Below are 16,338 nucleotides of genomic sequence, written 5' to 3' on the forward strand. Positions count from 1 at the left end.
CAGGTAAACATTTGAAAAAAACAAAACTATTAAAGCAAAATTGTTTAAATGGAATTATTTAAATACAAAAACATATATATATATATTCAAACAAAAAAATAAACGTATTTTCCAGGACAAAACAATCAAATGTAAAAAAGCTAATAATCCAAACCAATTTTAATTATGAAATTATTTAATTATAACATAACATCTTGTTAAATCATCAGTTTTATAAATAATTTAAAGAAAAATCAGGGAAAAATAAAAGGAAATTTAGGTGAATAAAGTGGAATACATGGAATATATAAATGGGAGTACACTTAATAATAAACATTTTTACTTTCTTTTCTTCCAATTATTTTCCAATAATTTAAACCTTAAATTCATAATATATATATAAGATTATAAAACCCCAAAACTTCTTAAAATTAAAGAATTTAATAAAATGTATCTAAAAAAAATACTCCAAATAGAATAACGTGTAAAAATATGAAGTTAGACTTAAAGGTACTAAAAATGATTGAAAATATAGTATTTAAACTAGAAGAACTCTATCAAATATTTACTGAGCAGGTCATTATTCTACTGACGATTGACTGAACAGAAGTAAAGACGTGTCACATGTATAAGAGATTAACTTGTGAATCATACGAGAGACTGAAGATAACAAGAAATATAATTACATTTGTGACACTGAGAGAAAAACATTTGCATTTGATCCGGTCGTATTGAAAACTAAGACAAGAGAGCCTGAAGAACATCTGCACATAATCCCGGCAGGTGATACGTTCTCCATTTAAATGCAAATTGTGGATTAAAAAAAATGTATGATAAGAAGAAAAAAAATGGTTATTCCTCAGAATTCAGCACAAATGCCCCGATAATCCACAGATACAAGAAAACCGGCTTTTGGATCATGAGCTTCTCAGTAGTGGCTGATGAAGCTTCATGAAGCTTCATGAAGCATCGTCCGCCTTTTCAGAGTCAATCTTTGAGTTATCGTTGGAATGAAACCTCACATATTTTTAAGACAAGAGCACCACCTACTGTGCTCTGAAAATTAGGACAATGCTTGGTTCATTTGTGATGGACAATGAAGCTTCATGAAGCATCGTCCTCTTTTTCAGAGCCAATCTTTGCTGCAAAATCGAGTTCAACATTAATGAAACCTCACACGTTTTTTTTTTAAGCCAAGAGCGCCACCTACTGTAATCTGATGAGGACATTGCGAGGTTAATTAATGAAGGGCTGATGAAGCTTCATGAAGCATCGTCCTCATCTTCAGAGTTCCTCTTTGAATAACTATTAACTATAACTAATAACTAAAGAAACAACACATATTTTAAGCCAAGAGCGCCACCTATGGTGATCTGAAAATGAGGACATTGCTGTTCTTTAGTGACGGACTGATGAAGCTTCATGAAGCATTGCTAATTTTTTCAGAGCCAATCTTTGCTTTATAATAGTTGAGTTCAATCGTAATGAAGCCTCACACATTTAAGCCTAGAGCGCCACCTATCGTGCTCTAAAAATAAGGACAGTGCTCGACGTATTTGTGACCGACTCATGATGCTTCATGAAGCATCGTCCTCACTTTCAGAGACAATCTTTGCCGTATATTCAATTTTCATTAAACTTGGCATATTTTGAAAAAACCATAGCGCCACCTATTGCTCTCTGAAAACGTGAACATTGTTACACTCGTGATGAGCTCATGAAGCTTCATGAAGCATCGTTCTCATTTTCAGACCTCATTGGGTGGATTACATGTGATGCGAGGGTTCATTAGAAGCTCAAAGACGAAGATTGTTCAGCAAATAGCGCCATCTAGTGATCAACGAAGCTTCATCATCACATGACTTAGAGGAGGATATTAACTGAAGATGTAAGAAGCCAAAAAAAATGAATAAAATGTAACTGTTGTCAAAATTACTAAACCGAAATTCATATTAACGTTAATTTATTTGATTAAAAATGTCGACACTGTTAAACTATTTAAATAAGAATAAACATCTGATCTTCACTCAATTGTTTCATAATCATAGATCAAGTAGTTTTGAGCTGAGAAAGTGTTTTGCTGCCCCCTTGTGGAGCCACAAAAGAAACGCAACCACGAGTTGAGCAAATTTCTCTTTTATGTAAAAAATACGTGAACATACATCACTGGCATTTCAAGTGTAAAAAAAAAAAAAAAAAAATCTTTTAATTTAAAGACCAGCAGAAAGATATTTGCAAAAGAGAATTTTCAGCTCAACAGAGACTTAAGAAAGAAATCATGACTCTTCAAACGAACGCTGGTTCCTCTGAGCTGCACTTTTGATCAGGCGACGACGGGTCACTCCAGCTCTTTGAAGCGAGCGAACATGGCCTTACGTACGGCCTGTTTGTACGAGGCGTAACCTTCCCACACCACCGGCTCCTTCTTCTTCTTCTTCTGCAGGACAGTTGAGACGCCATCGGTCAGAAAACAAGGAGGATGAAAGAGAAAGTGTGTAGAGAAAGAAATGACACCGACCTGGACGGGTTCTGCTCCTAAACCGGGCCTTTCGCTGAGCAAACCTTCATCCCTTTAGGAAGATTCAAAATTAATATTTTACATTTGACTCAGTCAGAAAAATTTGATTAACATTTTTGTCTGTTGACCTTTGACCTTTTTTATCGTGTTAAATGAGTTACAATTACAACTTTATTGACACGGTCAAAGACGTGATGTAGTGCTGCTTTTTTCGTCATCGAGTCTGAGACGTAAAAGGTGTCATTAGATCAACCAGCTGTCAATCAAAACAGCTGATCAGGTGTTTGACAGATTGAGGGATTGAACTCAATGTTGGGAAGAAATGAAGCGAAACTTTCATCACGCTTGGATGCGTCGGTGAATGTGGGCTGGTTATGAAGTTATAGTATGAATTAAAACAATGTTCTTACAAGTGAAGTATCACATTTTAACGACTTTTTAAAAGGTTTTTCAAGCCATTTTGATGCCAATTAAGGTCTTTTTTAAAAAGTGATTTAACTGCAAATCCTGTTTTATTTTGTAAATTTACTATTTCCTGTCTGGATAAACTGGAAAATAATGCCATTTTGGCTGAAAGGTGCGGCTTTTCGTACGAGTCCTCTGGAGCAGGGGATCCTAATCCCTATTCCGTAGACTGGTACTGGTCCATGAGACATTTGTTATCGGGCCGATCATTATATAATTTATATAACTTCTGATCTATTGATTATTACTTTCTGAACTGTGTTTTATTTTGAAAAAAGATAGTATTTTCTCTGAAGTGACTATTGACACTGATGATGATGATGCTTGTTTCAGTCAAGTTCAGTACAAAAATAAACCTGAAAACTAGTCAAAATGAATGAAACACAAACTATTTACACAAACCCTGAGGAAATTATAGCCAAAATCTCTGATTTTATCAAAGTCAGCAGCAACACTACGAGTTGATGTTTCTGTAGATGATTGATTGACTTTAGCTCACCTCGAACTTCCAGCCCAAGAACCATGTTGTTGCTGTTGTTGTTGGTTTTGTTGTTGATGTGTTTTTTTCCGTTTAGTTTCCGGCAACTTGCCGACGTCTTTGACACTCTTGGAGGACTTGACCTGCGATAAAAGAGAAAATGTAACAATGCATTGTAATAACATTGTAATAACATTGTAATAACATTCACTCACTTGTTTTTCTTGGAACTCTAGAGCTTCCAGTTCCTTCTTGGATCTCTTGATCTTCAGGTGAATTTCCATGTTTTGCTGCGGACACAGAAGAACGGAGGTTCAGACCAGCGACCCCGGTGGTTCAGACCCGAGTCGGTCTCTACCTTGTGCAGGTCCGACAGCTGCTGGTGGCGGATCAGAGCGTCTTTGTTGGGGAACTGACGCCGGCACAACAGACACGCCATCTTCTTCCAGTCCGTCAGCTTGTCCTCCCGATCGTCCGAGCGCTTCATCTGGCTGCCCTTCGAAGAGTCCTCCAGGACCTCCTCCACCTCCTCGTCGCTGCCGGCCGCGTAGTCTGAGGCCAGGAGGCCGAGGGATCCCATTGGTCGCTGGAGGGTTAGAGAAGCAGAAACACTTTAAAAACAAAAACTATTTCCCCTCATGGTTCCCCGAGGGGTAAAAATATCAAATATACAGGAAGTGCATGCCATGTATAAAATGCCAAACCCTGATTAAATTAACATAATAATAGACATTTATTGGAAAGAAACTTGCAATAAGATACGCATCACGATACAAGGACAACGATACGATATATAGTAACAAGTATATATTCGTAGTATTGTCGAGTACTTGACTCTGGTGTTACAGAATTTACAGACCACATGACTCTTGACGAAGTCGTAACCGATTTAATTTGTTTTGAAACCAAAATATGTCCAAACATCAGCTTTAAAAGCTGCTGGAGTCAACTGTATCCTCTCGTCCTCAGCCATCGCCTCAATCTCGCTGGATTTAGTTTTTAACTTTAGAGGAGGACGTAATAACTGCTGCCATCTAGTGGTCGGAAGTTTAATTGCGACACAAAAATGAACAAAGGGCATGAATTAAAAAAATAATAAAAATATAATAAAAAAAAAGCTGTAAACCATTTAATAACTATGGGAAAAAATTGAATCCGATTTGAAGCAAAAATAAATATTATTTGATACAGTGCAAAATATTGATACAGTATCATTAAAAAAACCTTTAAATAAATCACCATATCGATATTTTAAACACCTCTAAAATACAATTAAATATAATGGATTAGTAATCAAAAATGTACATTCAATGTCACTGTACACAGGAAATATTGCACAACTGTATAATAATACCATCTATAGATATAAATATAAGTTGTTAAATCCAGACACAGGTTAAAAGTTAAATACAAAGAGTCCTGAGTGGTAGATTATAAAGAGTCCAGAGTAAACGTTAGTTATTTTAAGTCCTTAAATAAAAACATATTTAGACACTAGTGATGTATAATGAAATAAATAGAAATAAAATAGTCAGTTTCAACATGATCTGCAGTCAAAAATCAAACGAGTCGTCGACTGTCTTTACCTTCGACTTCTCGTCCTTGGTCTTCCCAGGAGCGAGAGGCTTCTTGAACAGATCTTCTCCGGCAGAGTTCTGAGGACAGAGCAGAAGACTTAGAACCTGTGGATCTTCTCAAGGATGAATCACGTTCGTCACCTTCCGCTCAAAGACGGCGAAGCCGACATCTGCAGACTTGGATTGTCTCCTGTCGTCGTCCAATCCCGACCTCGCCATCGACGGTGAGCGAACGCTGTCCTTCTGCCGGTTCTGGATCTTCGCCCAGCGCTCCATGTCCTTCATGATCTTGACGGCGGCGAGACTCTTCGGCTTCTCCTCTTTACCGTCCCGTTCCTTGTCCCTTTTCTCGTCGTCCTCCTCCTTTTTCTCAGGGGTCGCCGGTGCACTCTCAGCAGGTTCTGGAGCAGCGGGAGCAGCTGGAGCTGGTGGAGCCGCTGGAGCAGGACCCGGTGGAGGATTCGTCTCTAGTGGCTCCTCTGTGGTTTTCTTCAGCTCCAGAGGAGCGTTTGCGGCAGGGTTGGACAGGATGGCGTGGTCTTCGGCAGTCATGGTGACGGTTTGGTGCTCGGATGACCCGCCGGGAACAGGGATGTAAGTCTTTGACGAAGCCTCCCAGTACAAGTACTCTTGGTTTTGAGCATTGTAGAAGTACTGTTTGTGGAGGAATACATACATTTTTAGAAGAAGATCTGTGTCATCGGAATATTGAATGGTTGTATTTTCCATTTAAAAGTATTTTATTCAAATTCTGTTTTTTATGTAGCATTGAAAATGATTTAATAATTAAATTCAATTATTTGTATATTGACGAGTTGAATTTGTTGGTTGTTTTTTAAATAATTTGATTTAAAAAATTTCATTTCATACTGGACTAGTTTTTGACACATTTTTTTTATTATCTTCTAATTCCATTAATAACAATAAAAAAAATGTAAATTTAATATTTAATTTGTAACATTTTGAATTTAAAATAGAAGATGTTGCAATAAGAGTGAATATTAAATTCAGAAATGTTATTTAAGTAAAAAATCAAATGATTAAAAAAAATTAAAATAAAGTAATAATATAAATATAATATAATTTTTTGTTAAATAATTAATACCAAGAAAATGTCAACCTTTCAATATAACAAAAATACTAAATTAAATTATTTCAATAATGCAATGCTTTAAAAATCATCAAGATTATAATTAAAAATAAATACACTTTACATGTTTTTTAATTACTTACGCGGGAGTTTGGATCGTAGTACAGTGTGGTTTCCGGGTCATAGTAGAAACCTGATGTTGCATCGTATAAATAGCCGCTGACATCAGGCGTATCCGTACCTATGCGGGGAGAAACATGCGTTATATGAAGTTAATTTTAAAAGACAAATGTAGTTTAAACAAAACTCCGTCACACTGACCATAGCTGTACGTCTGCGCTGCATCAGGAGCGGCAGCCATTCCTCCCGATTCCAGAGAAGCTCCTGCAGGAGGCGCTGACAGATCTGTAGCTGGAGTCTGGCCATAACCAAGCCCCTAGAAATACATCCCATAATTAGAGGCACCATTAATACTGGGCTTTGGATATATTCAAACCAGATGTAAATATCAAGTGATTTTTTTTAATATTATGAAAAGGTAAAGTAGGAGTTTCTGATTGGATGGTGATCTGTCGATTAAAACCCTGAGAGAACCATTAGTGATGGTTTGATGGAGCTTCATGGAGCAGGGTCATTATGTTCAGAGTCCACTAGATGGCGTCTCTAAACTATTTTCCTTTGTTTTGAACAACTGTTCCAATGAAACATCACGTCATTTTTAATATGATGGCGCCACCTACTGCCCTCTAAACAACATGACACCGTTTCCTCACCTTTATCGTGAGCATAAGACGGGCTAAACATTGTAAATTAAAAGTATCCATTTTGTTTATCTTTAATCCTTTTTCTCTTCCCTGTACAACACCTTTAACGATAATCTTTTTTCTGAGAAACAACTATCAGGCTGTTGCTCCTAAGCTTTGGAACGATCTTCCTCTTTCTTTGCGCTTGATGGAGTCTACTGACTCCTTTAAGAAACATCTTAAGACGTTTCTATTTGTTCAGGCTTTTCTTTGATTTTCTGGAACTCCTGTTGTGTTATCAGTTTTATCTTTTTATCTTTAAAGTATATACTTTATTGAATATTGTTTTGATTGTAAAAGCGCTTTGTGACCCTGGTCTGGAAAAGCGCTATATAAATAAAAATGACTTACTTACTTACTTCAGAATTCCTCATCCAAATGTGGTTAAAGCTTGTTTTACATTTAAATTAAATTAGAATTACTAGAACCATCAAACCCAAAGCTTGCACTTTACATTGGAAACTTAAGGCACAAATAGAATAACGGTGAATCAGATCATTAAACATGACATAAATAAGTATAATTAAAATCCATGTTAATTTTCCTTTTCAGCACACAAACCTACCTGAGCAAAGCTGGGGTCTGGATTGTTGGGACCAGCTGTTCTATCACCTGCTAGAAGAGACAGAGTAAGTCGGATATGCAGGAAGATTCAGTTTTGGAATCTCAAGTCTCACCGTGCACAGCAGGTGGCGGGAACGTGGGCGGATGCATAGGAGGCATGAAAGGTGGCGGGTGAGTGAAGGGCGGTGGGCGCTGATGCTGTGGAGGAAGAGACTGACAGAGAACTTCTTCTTAAAACCCTCTGATCAAACTTTCTATTGAATGTTACGAGAGGACGATACACACCATGCTAGCGTCAGCTGGGTAACCCATGACGGAGCTGCCGGGTTTATCGAAGTCTCTCCTGAAACTAGAATATAAAAAAGCAATGAGAGGCAGGAACCATCGATGACCTGCGAGGTTAGACGATCAAACAACTCACTCTCTGTTCTTCAGAGGTTTTGCAACCTCGGCGTAAACTCTGACTCCGTCGATATACAGAGGTTTGGGCTTCGTGAGGAGCTCCACCAGTCGTGTGACTTGCTGTAGGGAAGATGGAAAAGATTAAGAAAAGAATACGACGAGATCCTTGACATGAATAAATACCTCGTGCGAGTCCATGTCAACGAAGCAGAAGCATTTGGACGACGGTGGCTTCCCCTTCACCAGACGGACGTTCCTCTCATCAAGGTACGCAAAGGGATCCAAAGCTTTGAGGAAGGTTTCTACTGTGGTGGTGGGCTTGACATTTTTGATGATCATGGCTGTGAAGGACAAAAATGTTCACTTAAATATCGCAAAAAGGTGTTCACCATATGCATTGATAATCAAAGCACTGTATCCATATTTTAAAAAGACCATTTAATTAATTTATTTTGGCTTGAAATGATCAGAATCAGAAACTTTTAATGCCAGTGTTTATTTACATCATTGGTTTTTATGGTTTATATTTCATTTTAGTTTATTTTTAAATATTTATTTACAATAAACACACACGTCAATGGTGTTTGTTCATTTTTGTGTTGCAATTCAATTTCCAGCTTTAATTACGTACTCCAAAGCAAAATGAGCAATGAAATCCCTTGAGATTCCGGTAATGACAGAGTACGAGAGGATACAGTGATTCCAGCAGCTTTTAAAGTTGATTTTTGGACATCATTTGGTTTCAAAACAAATGAAAGTAGTTACGACTTCGTCAAGAGTCATGTGGTCTGTACATTTTGCAACATTAGAGTCAAGTACTGGACAATACTACAAATATATCGCTGGTACTACAGTATCACAATATATTGTATCGTTGACCTTGTAGCAATGGTGTGTCACAACATTAATTCTAAGTCACTTGTTCCAGGAATCGTCTCCTATGAAGACTTATCTCCACTGACTATACATGTAAGAGAAACTTCTAGGACCATTTCACACATGTAAGGACCTAATATTGACCTTAACCTTTGTCTTTTGAGGAGACCAAGCATACAAAGAAAGGATAGAGAGCTACAAACTCAACAGTCACAACAAAAATCAACAAAAGTCAAAAGTCAGTGTTTACGTCTCGGATACAAGGATATGAAACATCGACTTACTTTTACTGTCCTTAAAGATGGACTCGGAGTGATGTGAAGTGGGATGTGCACCAAGATGAGGAGGCGGCAGGTGATGGTTGCCCCAAGATTCTGGATACGAGTCATTTTCCTGCTGTTGAAGACGCTGGTCCACCTGTTGCTGCCAAGCCTCGGGCGTCAGGTCAGAACTTCTCTGCAGGGGAGTCTGAGCCAGAAGATCCACGGAGCCTTTTGAGTTGTACCCGTTCTGGTTGCTGCCGCTTCTCTCCTCTGGCGTTCCATCAGTTACAGGCAGGGAGGCATCTTGGAGGCGGGCTGTGTTCGACTCCAACTCCTGTTTTTCAATCCCAATGAAGCAACGGTGTCAGTTCATGATGTCATTCCAAGTTTTTACTGGCTGATTAATTAATTTGCCAAGAAACTAAGGTTTGATTCATTATTACACTTAAATAAATCTTAAAACTCACAAGTAAGGCGCTTTTATGTTCCTCTGAATGGACGTACTTCATGGAAACCGTTTTACTGCCAACCTTCAGGGAACCCTGAAAGAAAACGTGAAAAGTCAGTGTAAAAATTGATGAATTAATTCAAATAAATGAATATAAGTAAAGCTCAGAGTGAACTATGTTGACAAAGGCCCTTTTCTTATTCTAGTGCTGGTGGTCAAATGGCCATATTCTGGTTAATCTCACTTAAAAAAGGAGGTATAGTTAATGACAGTCAGGAATGAATCCTGTGGATTTTACTTTTCAAACTACTGTCTACTTCAATAACAATCGTGGAAATGAATTCAGGCTTTAAAAAAAAAAAGAAGGATCAACCACCAATGACAACCAGCGTTTACAGGTTGCGTGGTCAAATCCTCAAAGACAAAAAATGTAGTTTTACGATATAACCGTTTCCATTTTAATCTTTTGAGGAAGTAGATTTTTTAATAATACCTAACCATTTACGAGTCTCCAATGATGCAAGTACCAAGAAATATTAACTCACTAACCACGTTCTCTGAATCCATTTGATGGACTGATACACCTGATCCAGGTGAATGTCGAAAGATAAATAAAAATTGATCACATGATGCCCGGTTTACTCTACAATCAACTAGATATAAATGCGTAGACGGATCTACAAGTAAGGAGGTAATTCATATTCGAGATGGGTCTCCACACAACATGGAGAATAAAGAAGAGTTCAGCCAGGTTTAAGAAGTTGTAACAAGGAAAGTTAGCTGAATTCCAGCAGCAAAATGTCATTGATGAAGATTTCAAGAAAGTGACAAGAGGAAATATTCTTCAGTGGTTTAAGCTCAACCACATGCATTATTCAGCCAAAGACAGAAAGTTTATGGCTCTTGGTTGAAGACGAAAAGAGACCAATGAGCAATTCAAGTCAGTGACTAAGAAGACTTTAAACAATGAAGTTACAACGATGGAAAGATGCTTTCCTTAAAACAAGTAATTGGACACAAGAAGTTGCATATTTGGCAACAGAAACTTAAAATAAGAAAATCCACCAATGTCCAAGGAAAAATACACGTCTGTTTCCAATCGTCGTCACCCCACGCATTTTTGTGTAGCCCGGAATAGGTCCAACGAAATGGTCTGTGATCAATCAAATCTCTGTTTATATCCAAATGAAATACTTTCCAGCAGTATCTTTAAAACCAGCGTAATCAAAGTAACTAAGACATAAACTACTCGGTACTCGTCGAAATCTGTAATGCTTCATTAAGATTAAGCCTGAAAACACAGGCTAACAGAGCTAGTGTGTAGCCATTCATCAGCCTTTTTGCCTCTAACTTCTAAATCACAAAACTAAGAGCAATATTGGGAATCCTCTCAGTGTTTTGCACTCAAATAGCATAGATGCATTTGTGGTTTGGAAAATCCCATTTTCAAAATAAAGTTGAAATAATTCAAGTGTAATGACTAACGAAATTTTAAAAAAGCACCTTAAATCGCACAAGAACAATCTACCCAAAAGTATCCATTGATATGTACATACATTCTTAATAACTGTACTTCAAATGGAAAAAATGTAGGCACTTTGGAATAGTATCAACGATATGACTGGACTGTCGAAATATTGGTTTAGAAATAAAAACGTAAGATTGACATTAAACACCTCATGAAAACTACTTTAGCGACGTAGTTTTGTGTCAACATTAAAATAATCACTAATTATTCATACAAATAATCCCTCTTTCGTACTGTATAAAAGTAAAAAATCTTTAACCGAGTCGGACTTTTACTGTGTTCTGACTTTAAGTTGGAAACTAGCCTTTGGTCAATATGATAAGAGCTGTTAATTGTTAATGACATCTGCATAACAAAGTTAATCAAGCCCCCTTTTGTCGTCATTATCTTTTCCTTGCGCATCTACTAAATGCCCTCTCAACCCCTCATATTCCTGATGGGCGAGGCGGCCTTCGTAGATTGGCGAGGATAGGCCACCTTGTTGGACTCCATGAAGCGGACTGCATCCTCGAGCTTTAAAAACTCCACATAGGCGGTATCGTAGCTGTAACCTGGGGACAGCATTTGAAATACAGATGGTTTTTGTTAGTCAATTCCAGTAAGGACAGTCTTTTACAAACACGAGAGCAGGTCAAAATCACAGCGAGAATACATTTCTCTGAGCGGTTCAGAGCTCAAGATGTTTTGGGTCCAGTGTGACAACCTGAACTTAAGAGTCATTCACAGCAAATGTTGAGGAAAGACACTTGCCACGGCAGTAGCACATAGAGCTCGGGTTTTCAACGAAAACTACATATTTCAGGTGTTTGAATTTATATTTAACCCGACTTGATCATTTGAAACATGATTTAGAAAAGTGAAACACATTGACATTTTTTTAAAAGAACTAAATCTGTGACTCATTACAGGAGAAAAGTCATCTGGTCTGTGAGAGGAATTTTACCCAAAGACACATTTGCTCGTCTACAACATCACATATCACCAATGTTGCCAGTAAAAACAGTCGCCATGAGACACAGTTGGCGAGACATCAACCCCACCCACACCAGAATCATGGCTTTACTGAGTGGGCTCATTCGAGAGCAATCGTATCGTGAGGATGAATTAAAAAGACAGCCATAGCTTTTCAAATGTCGATTGAAAACGAAACATCAAGGGACTTTTTGCGATCGAATGCCCCAAAAGAATTCTGTACAGAAAGTAAATAAATACCTGGAACGACGTTCTTGATCTTCATCCCACGCATGAGCACACCATCATGGTCAGCAAAGGCATCCAGAATCTGCGACAGAATTAAGGAAATTGTTGTTATATTAAAATGTTATATTCATGCGTAACTTGGTCTTCCTTTGAAAAAACATTACCTGCTCCATTGTAGCAGATTTTGGAATGCCTGTTATGGAGATGGATCTGGAAACCTTGTCTTCCATTGATGCACTTCTGTAATCCTGATCCTTTAAGGAATTTTTGTGGACACAAGTTATGAAAAGCCAGTTCAGAGCTTAAGCTATCAGGTAAGTGCTAAATCAACCAAGACCACACCCACCTGAGAAGGAGGTCCACTAAACTTTGAAGAGGCGACAGGTTCAGAGTCTTTGAGGAGTGTCTCTGGAGGGTGCAACTCTTCACTTTTGTAATCGAATATTCTTCCAGGTCCGGTTCTATAGTCGATGTCCCTGTAGTCTTGGTCTTTCTCTTGTGAAGAGCCGCTGTTTGAGAAGTCCCTACCTTCGTCTACATTGCACCTGACGGGTCCTGTACTGTGTCTTTTGACATCATCTGTAGGATTCTTAGACTCATTCAGGTCTTGACCTATATCTGGAGGGAAATTAAGTCTTTCATCTCGACTTGATCGATTAAAACGGGGGTTCGGGTTACCCTGCCCGTGCCAATAAGGGTTTTTGCCTTCCATACCAAGACCACCAGCATTAGGGTTTACAGTTGGAGGTTGACAGTCTTGTGGAGCGATGTTGCCAGGAGGTGGCTGATCCATCAAAGAGAAACGATCCCCGGGAGGAAATCCATCTCCCTTCCTCACAAATTCAACAGGAGGTGGACCCTGTTTGGAAAATGGTGGAGGGCCCTTAGCGCCATCTCTACCAAAATACCCAGGGAAGCTTGGTTCTGGGACTGGTCTCATCTCTTTGTTCACAAAAGTTTTTTTATCCTTTTGACGATTTTTCCACTCTTCTGCTAGAGTCATTTCTTCACCGCTTCTGTAATCCATCAGTGGACTTTCACTGGGCTCGGGATAATCCCCTTCCCTTGAATGTCCTGCATCACTCGTGTCTGGGATTTTATCAGATTGCGTTTCATCTTTTGGAGGGAAACCCACATGGCCGAATCGTAAAGGAGAGCGATCCCTAGCTCTAAAATCCTGTGGAGGACCAGGGCGGTTGCGAAAATCCATATCAGAGTCAAATCCACCTCGCTGGCTGAAACCAGGTCCTCCTCTTCTATCAGAGTCTATCCTTTCATGTGGGGGAATTTCAAAAGGGCCCCCCATTGGAGGCCTGTCACATCTTTGTCTAAACTCATCACCTCTGTCTTGCCTTTCCATAGGAAACCCCCGCTTGCCTTCCACGTTAGGATTGTTTGGCCGAGACATTTCGTAGTGAGGCGAGTCCCTGTCTCTCATGTCCATATATCGACCATGTTCCCGTTGTGGCATCCCTCTCCCGCCCATATCTGGCTGGTTCCTGCCCGAGCCTTGGAAACCATGTGCATTCATTGCGTTTTCTCGAAAGGGACCGTCATATTGCCTTCCAAAATTAAAATTCTTCTCTTCCCCAGATCTGAAGAAATCTCTGTTGGGCTCTCGGCCACGCATATCACGTGGGTCCATATCATGACCTCGCATTGGTGGACCGTCCATCCTTCTCATGTCCATTGGTGGGAAATCTGAAGGTCTTGAACCTGTGTGGCCAAAGGGACCCATGTTCATTCCCTCTCTAGATCTAAAATCAGGCATAGATCGATCTCTGCCACCAAATCTCTCTCCACGTGGATCACCTCTGAAATACATAATAATTGGTTAATGAAATGTATAGGACAAACTAGCCTATTTTTTAAAATTAAAAGTATTATTCTTTCACAATAATTTGAGTCGATGGCTTTGAGATGCAAAGGTTGAAAAGTTTTAAATGACAAATATGTTAGCTACAACAGAAACGATGGTCTAGGTGTCAATTCATATAATAAAAAGCAATTGCATTGAGATTTACGGCGAGGAATATGTTTTATACCTCGCAGAAGATGTGTGTTATAAAGTGAAGAAGATGTGTCTTATACATAAAAGATGTGATTTATACAGAGAGGAAGATACGTTTTATACAGAGATAAAGATGTGTTTAATACAGAGATAAAGATGTGTTTTATACAGAGATAAAGATGTGTTTAATACAGAGATAAAGATGTGTTTTATACAGAGATGGAGACGTGTCTTATACATAAAAGATGTGTTTTTTATAGAGATAAATATGTGTTTTATACAGAGATAAATATGTTTTTAATACAGAGATAAAGATGTGTTTTATACAGAGATAAAGATGTGTTTTATACAGAGATAAAAATGTGTTTTATACAGAGAGGAAGATGTGTTTAATACAGAGATAAATATGTTTTTAATACAGAGATAAAGATGTGTTTTATACAGAGATAAATATGTTTTTAATACAGAGATAAAGATGTGTTTTATACAGAGATAAATATGTTTTTAATACAGAGATAAAGATGTGTTTTATACAGAGATAAAGATGTGTTTTATACAGAGATAAAAATGTGTTTTATACAGAGAGGAAGATGTGTTTAATACAGAGAGGAAGATGTGTTTAATACAGAGATAAATATGTTTGTAATACAGAGATAAAGATGTGTTTTATACAGAGATAAATATGTTTTTAATACAGAGATAAAGATGTGTTTTATACAGAGATAAAGATGTGTTTTATACAGAGATAAAAATGTGTTTTATACAGAGAGGAAGATGTGTCTTATACATAAAATATGTGTTTTTTATAGAGATAAATATGTTTTTTATACAGAGATTAATATGTTTTTAATTCAGAGATAAATATGTGTTTAATACAGAGATAAAGATGTGTTTTATACAGAGATAAAGAGGTGTTTTATACAGAGATAAAGAGGTGTTTTATACAGAGAGGAAGATGTGTCTTATACAAAGAAATTCGTTTTGTATAGCGGTTCAAACAGGGAAGATGCGGTTCAAACAGGGAAGATGCGTTTTACACAGAGAAGATGTGTTTTACACAAAGATGTGTTTTATACAGAGAAAAATATGCGTTTTATACAAAGAACATGGGTTTTATCATTAAAATGTCATGCTCTCTGGTGTTTAGCGGCTGGAGGTTACAGGGTCAAAGAAGTCATTTAAAGAAAGTATTATTGGATGGACTTTATTTTAAATAATACTTTTGGAGCGGATCATACTTGGAAATATTCTGATTCTTTAAGTCATATTTACAAAAGTAAACACGGTTGGACTTTGTCACTATCATGCATACAACCAAAGGTCAATGCCATTATTAACTACTAAAGTAAGGTTAAGTTGCAATAGAGAACATTTAAAGGTACAAATACATTAACAGTAAAAGTAAGAGTAAGAATGAAGAACTCACCGAAAGGCTGGACCACCTCTCTGTCCATGGCCCGGTCCGTCCCACATCGTGACAACAGAAGGAAAACCTGAAGGGAGAACGAGATCATGCAATAAAGTGTAATGTTTAACAGCAATGTGTCGTAAGCGTGTTTCCTATTTTCACGGTTTAATTCTGCTGTGGTAACCCAATAAAAAAAATGGCTGCATGCGTCACACCAACACGGCTAACTGTGCTAGCTAACATGCTACACTGCGCTAATAGCACGTTTTTATAACCACACACCAGGTCCAAAATATGTTTTTAATCCCGTTTTGTTTTGCTTTATGCAACACGAGTTCAACACCGATACTAAATTGACAAGATAAGAAGGTGTAGAATGGTTAACCTAGCTAGCATTACATGCATTAGCAACTGAGATTGCTAACCTAGTTGATACAAGCGTTTTGTATACAAATAACATCATTGTAATAGTCCTTTAGATATATCGCGAAGGAAGATAGATCAAGACCCACCTTTGATATCGACTTAATCCGCGAAGATATTCCTGAGGTCGGTAATAAAAATCTACAAAAGCTATTTATAAATGGGTGACACTGTGTAGACTGTAGAGCCGAGCTCCGACCAGCACACCACGTGATCACCGAATATAGCCGAAGATGGACGAAGCTTGACGCGACAACGAGACACGTTGTTTTTTATTTATTTTAATTAATTTTGTTTTGCTTTAA

At 37.9% G+C, this 16,338-nt stretch overlaps 1 protein-coding gene across 4 annotated transcripts; it reads right to left on the reverse strand.

Moving 5' to 3' along the window:
• Positions 1–2,099: 2,099 nt before the first annotated feature.
• Positions 2,100–16,264, reverse strand: rbm6 (RNA binding motif protein 6). 4 transcript variants are annotated; one of them, XM_087800414.1, is made up of 22 exons: positions 16,123–16,264; positions 15,629–15,695; positions 12,538–14,005; positions 12,356–12,445; positions 12,204–12,273; positions 11,469–11,542; positions 9,483–9,557; positions 9,037–9,349; positions 8,060–8,217; positions 7,896–7,996; positions 7,760–7,823; positions 7,588–7,672; positions 7,476–7,522; positions 6,429–6,543; positions 6,251–6,348; positions 5,159–5,671; positions 5,027–5,095; positions 3,799–4,026; positions 3,656–3,730; positions 3,462–3,583; positions 2,498–2,549; positions 2,100–2,416 (listed from the first exon to the last, which is right to left on the reverse strand). In XM_087800414.1, exons 2-22 carry the CDS (start codon positions 15,673–15,675, stop codon positions 2,318–2,320), a joined length of 3,963 nt encoding a protein of 1,320 aa, XP_087656540.1. In that variant the 5' UTR covers positions 15,676–15,695; positions 16,123–16,264; the 3' UTR covers positions 2,100–2,317. The 4 variants fall into 4 exon arrangements, with proteins under 4 accessions (XP_087656540.1, XP_087656539.1, XP_087656538.1 ...); XM_087800413.1 differs by having other exon boundaries at positions 7,476–7,525; XM_087800412.1 differs by having other exon boundaries at positions 7,588–7,687.
• Positions 16,265–16,338: the final 74 nt, after the last annotated feature.

Source organism: Callionymus lyra, chromosome 10 (genome assembly GCF_982586985.1).
Source record: "Callionymus lyra chromosome 10, fCalLyr1.hap1.1, whole genome shotgun sequence".
Classification (NCBI taxonomy): Eukaryota; Metazoa; Chordata; class Actinopteri; order Syngnathiformes; family Callionymidae; genus Callionymus; species Callionymus lyra.

Coding starts and splice junctions, on each gene's coding strand:
- rbm6 (XM_087800411.1), bottom strand. CDS start 15,675: ATGTGGGACGGACCGGGCCATGGACAGAGAGGTGGTCCAGCCTTTCG. Junction 14,006..15,628: donor AGAGGTGGTCCAGCCTTTCG/GTGAGTTCTTCA, acceptor TATGTATTTCAG/AGGTGATCCACGTGGAGAGA. Junction 5,096..5,158: donor TCGCCGTCTTTGAGCGGAAG/GTGACGAACGTG, acceptor CTCTGTCCTCAG/AACTCTGCCGGAGAAGATCT.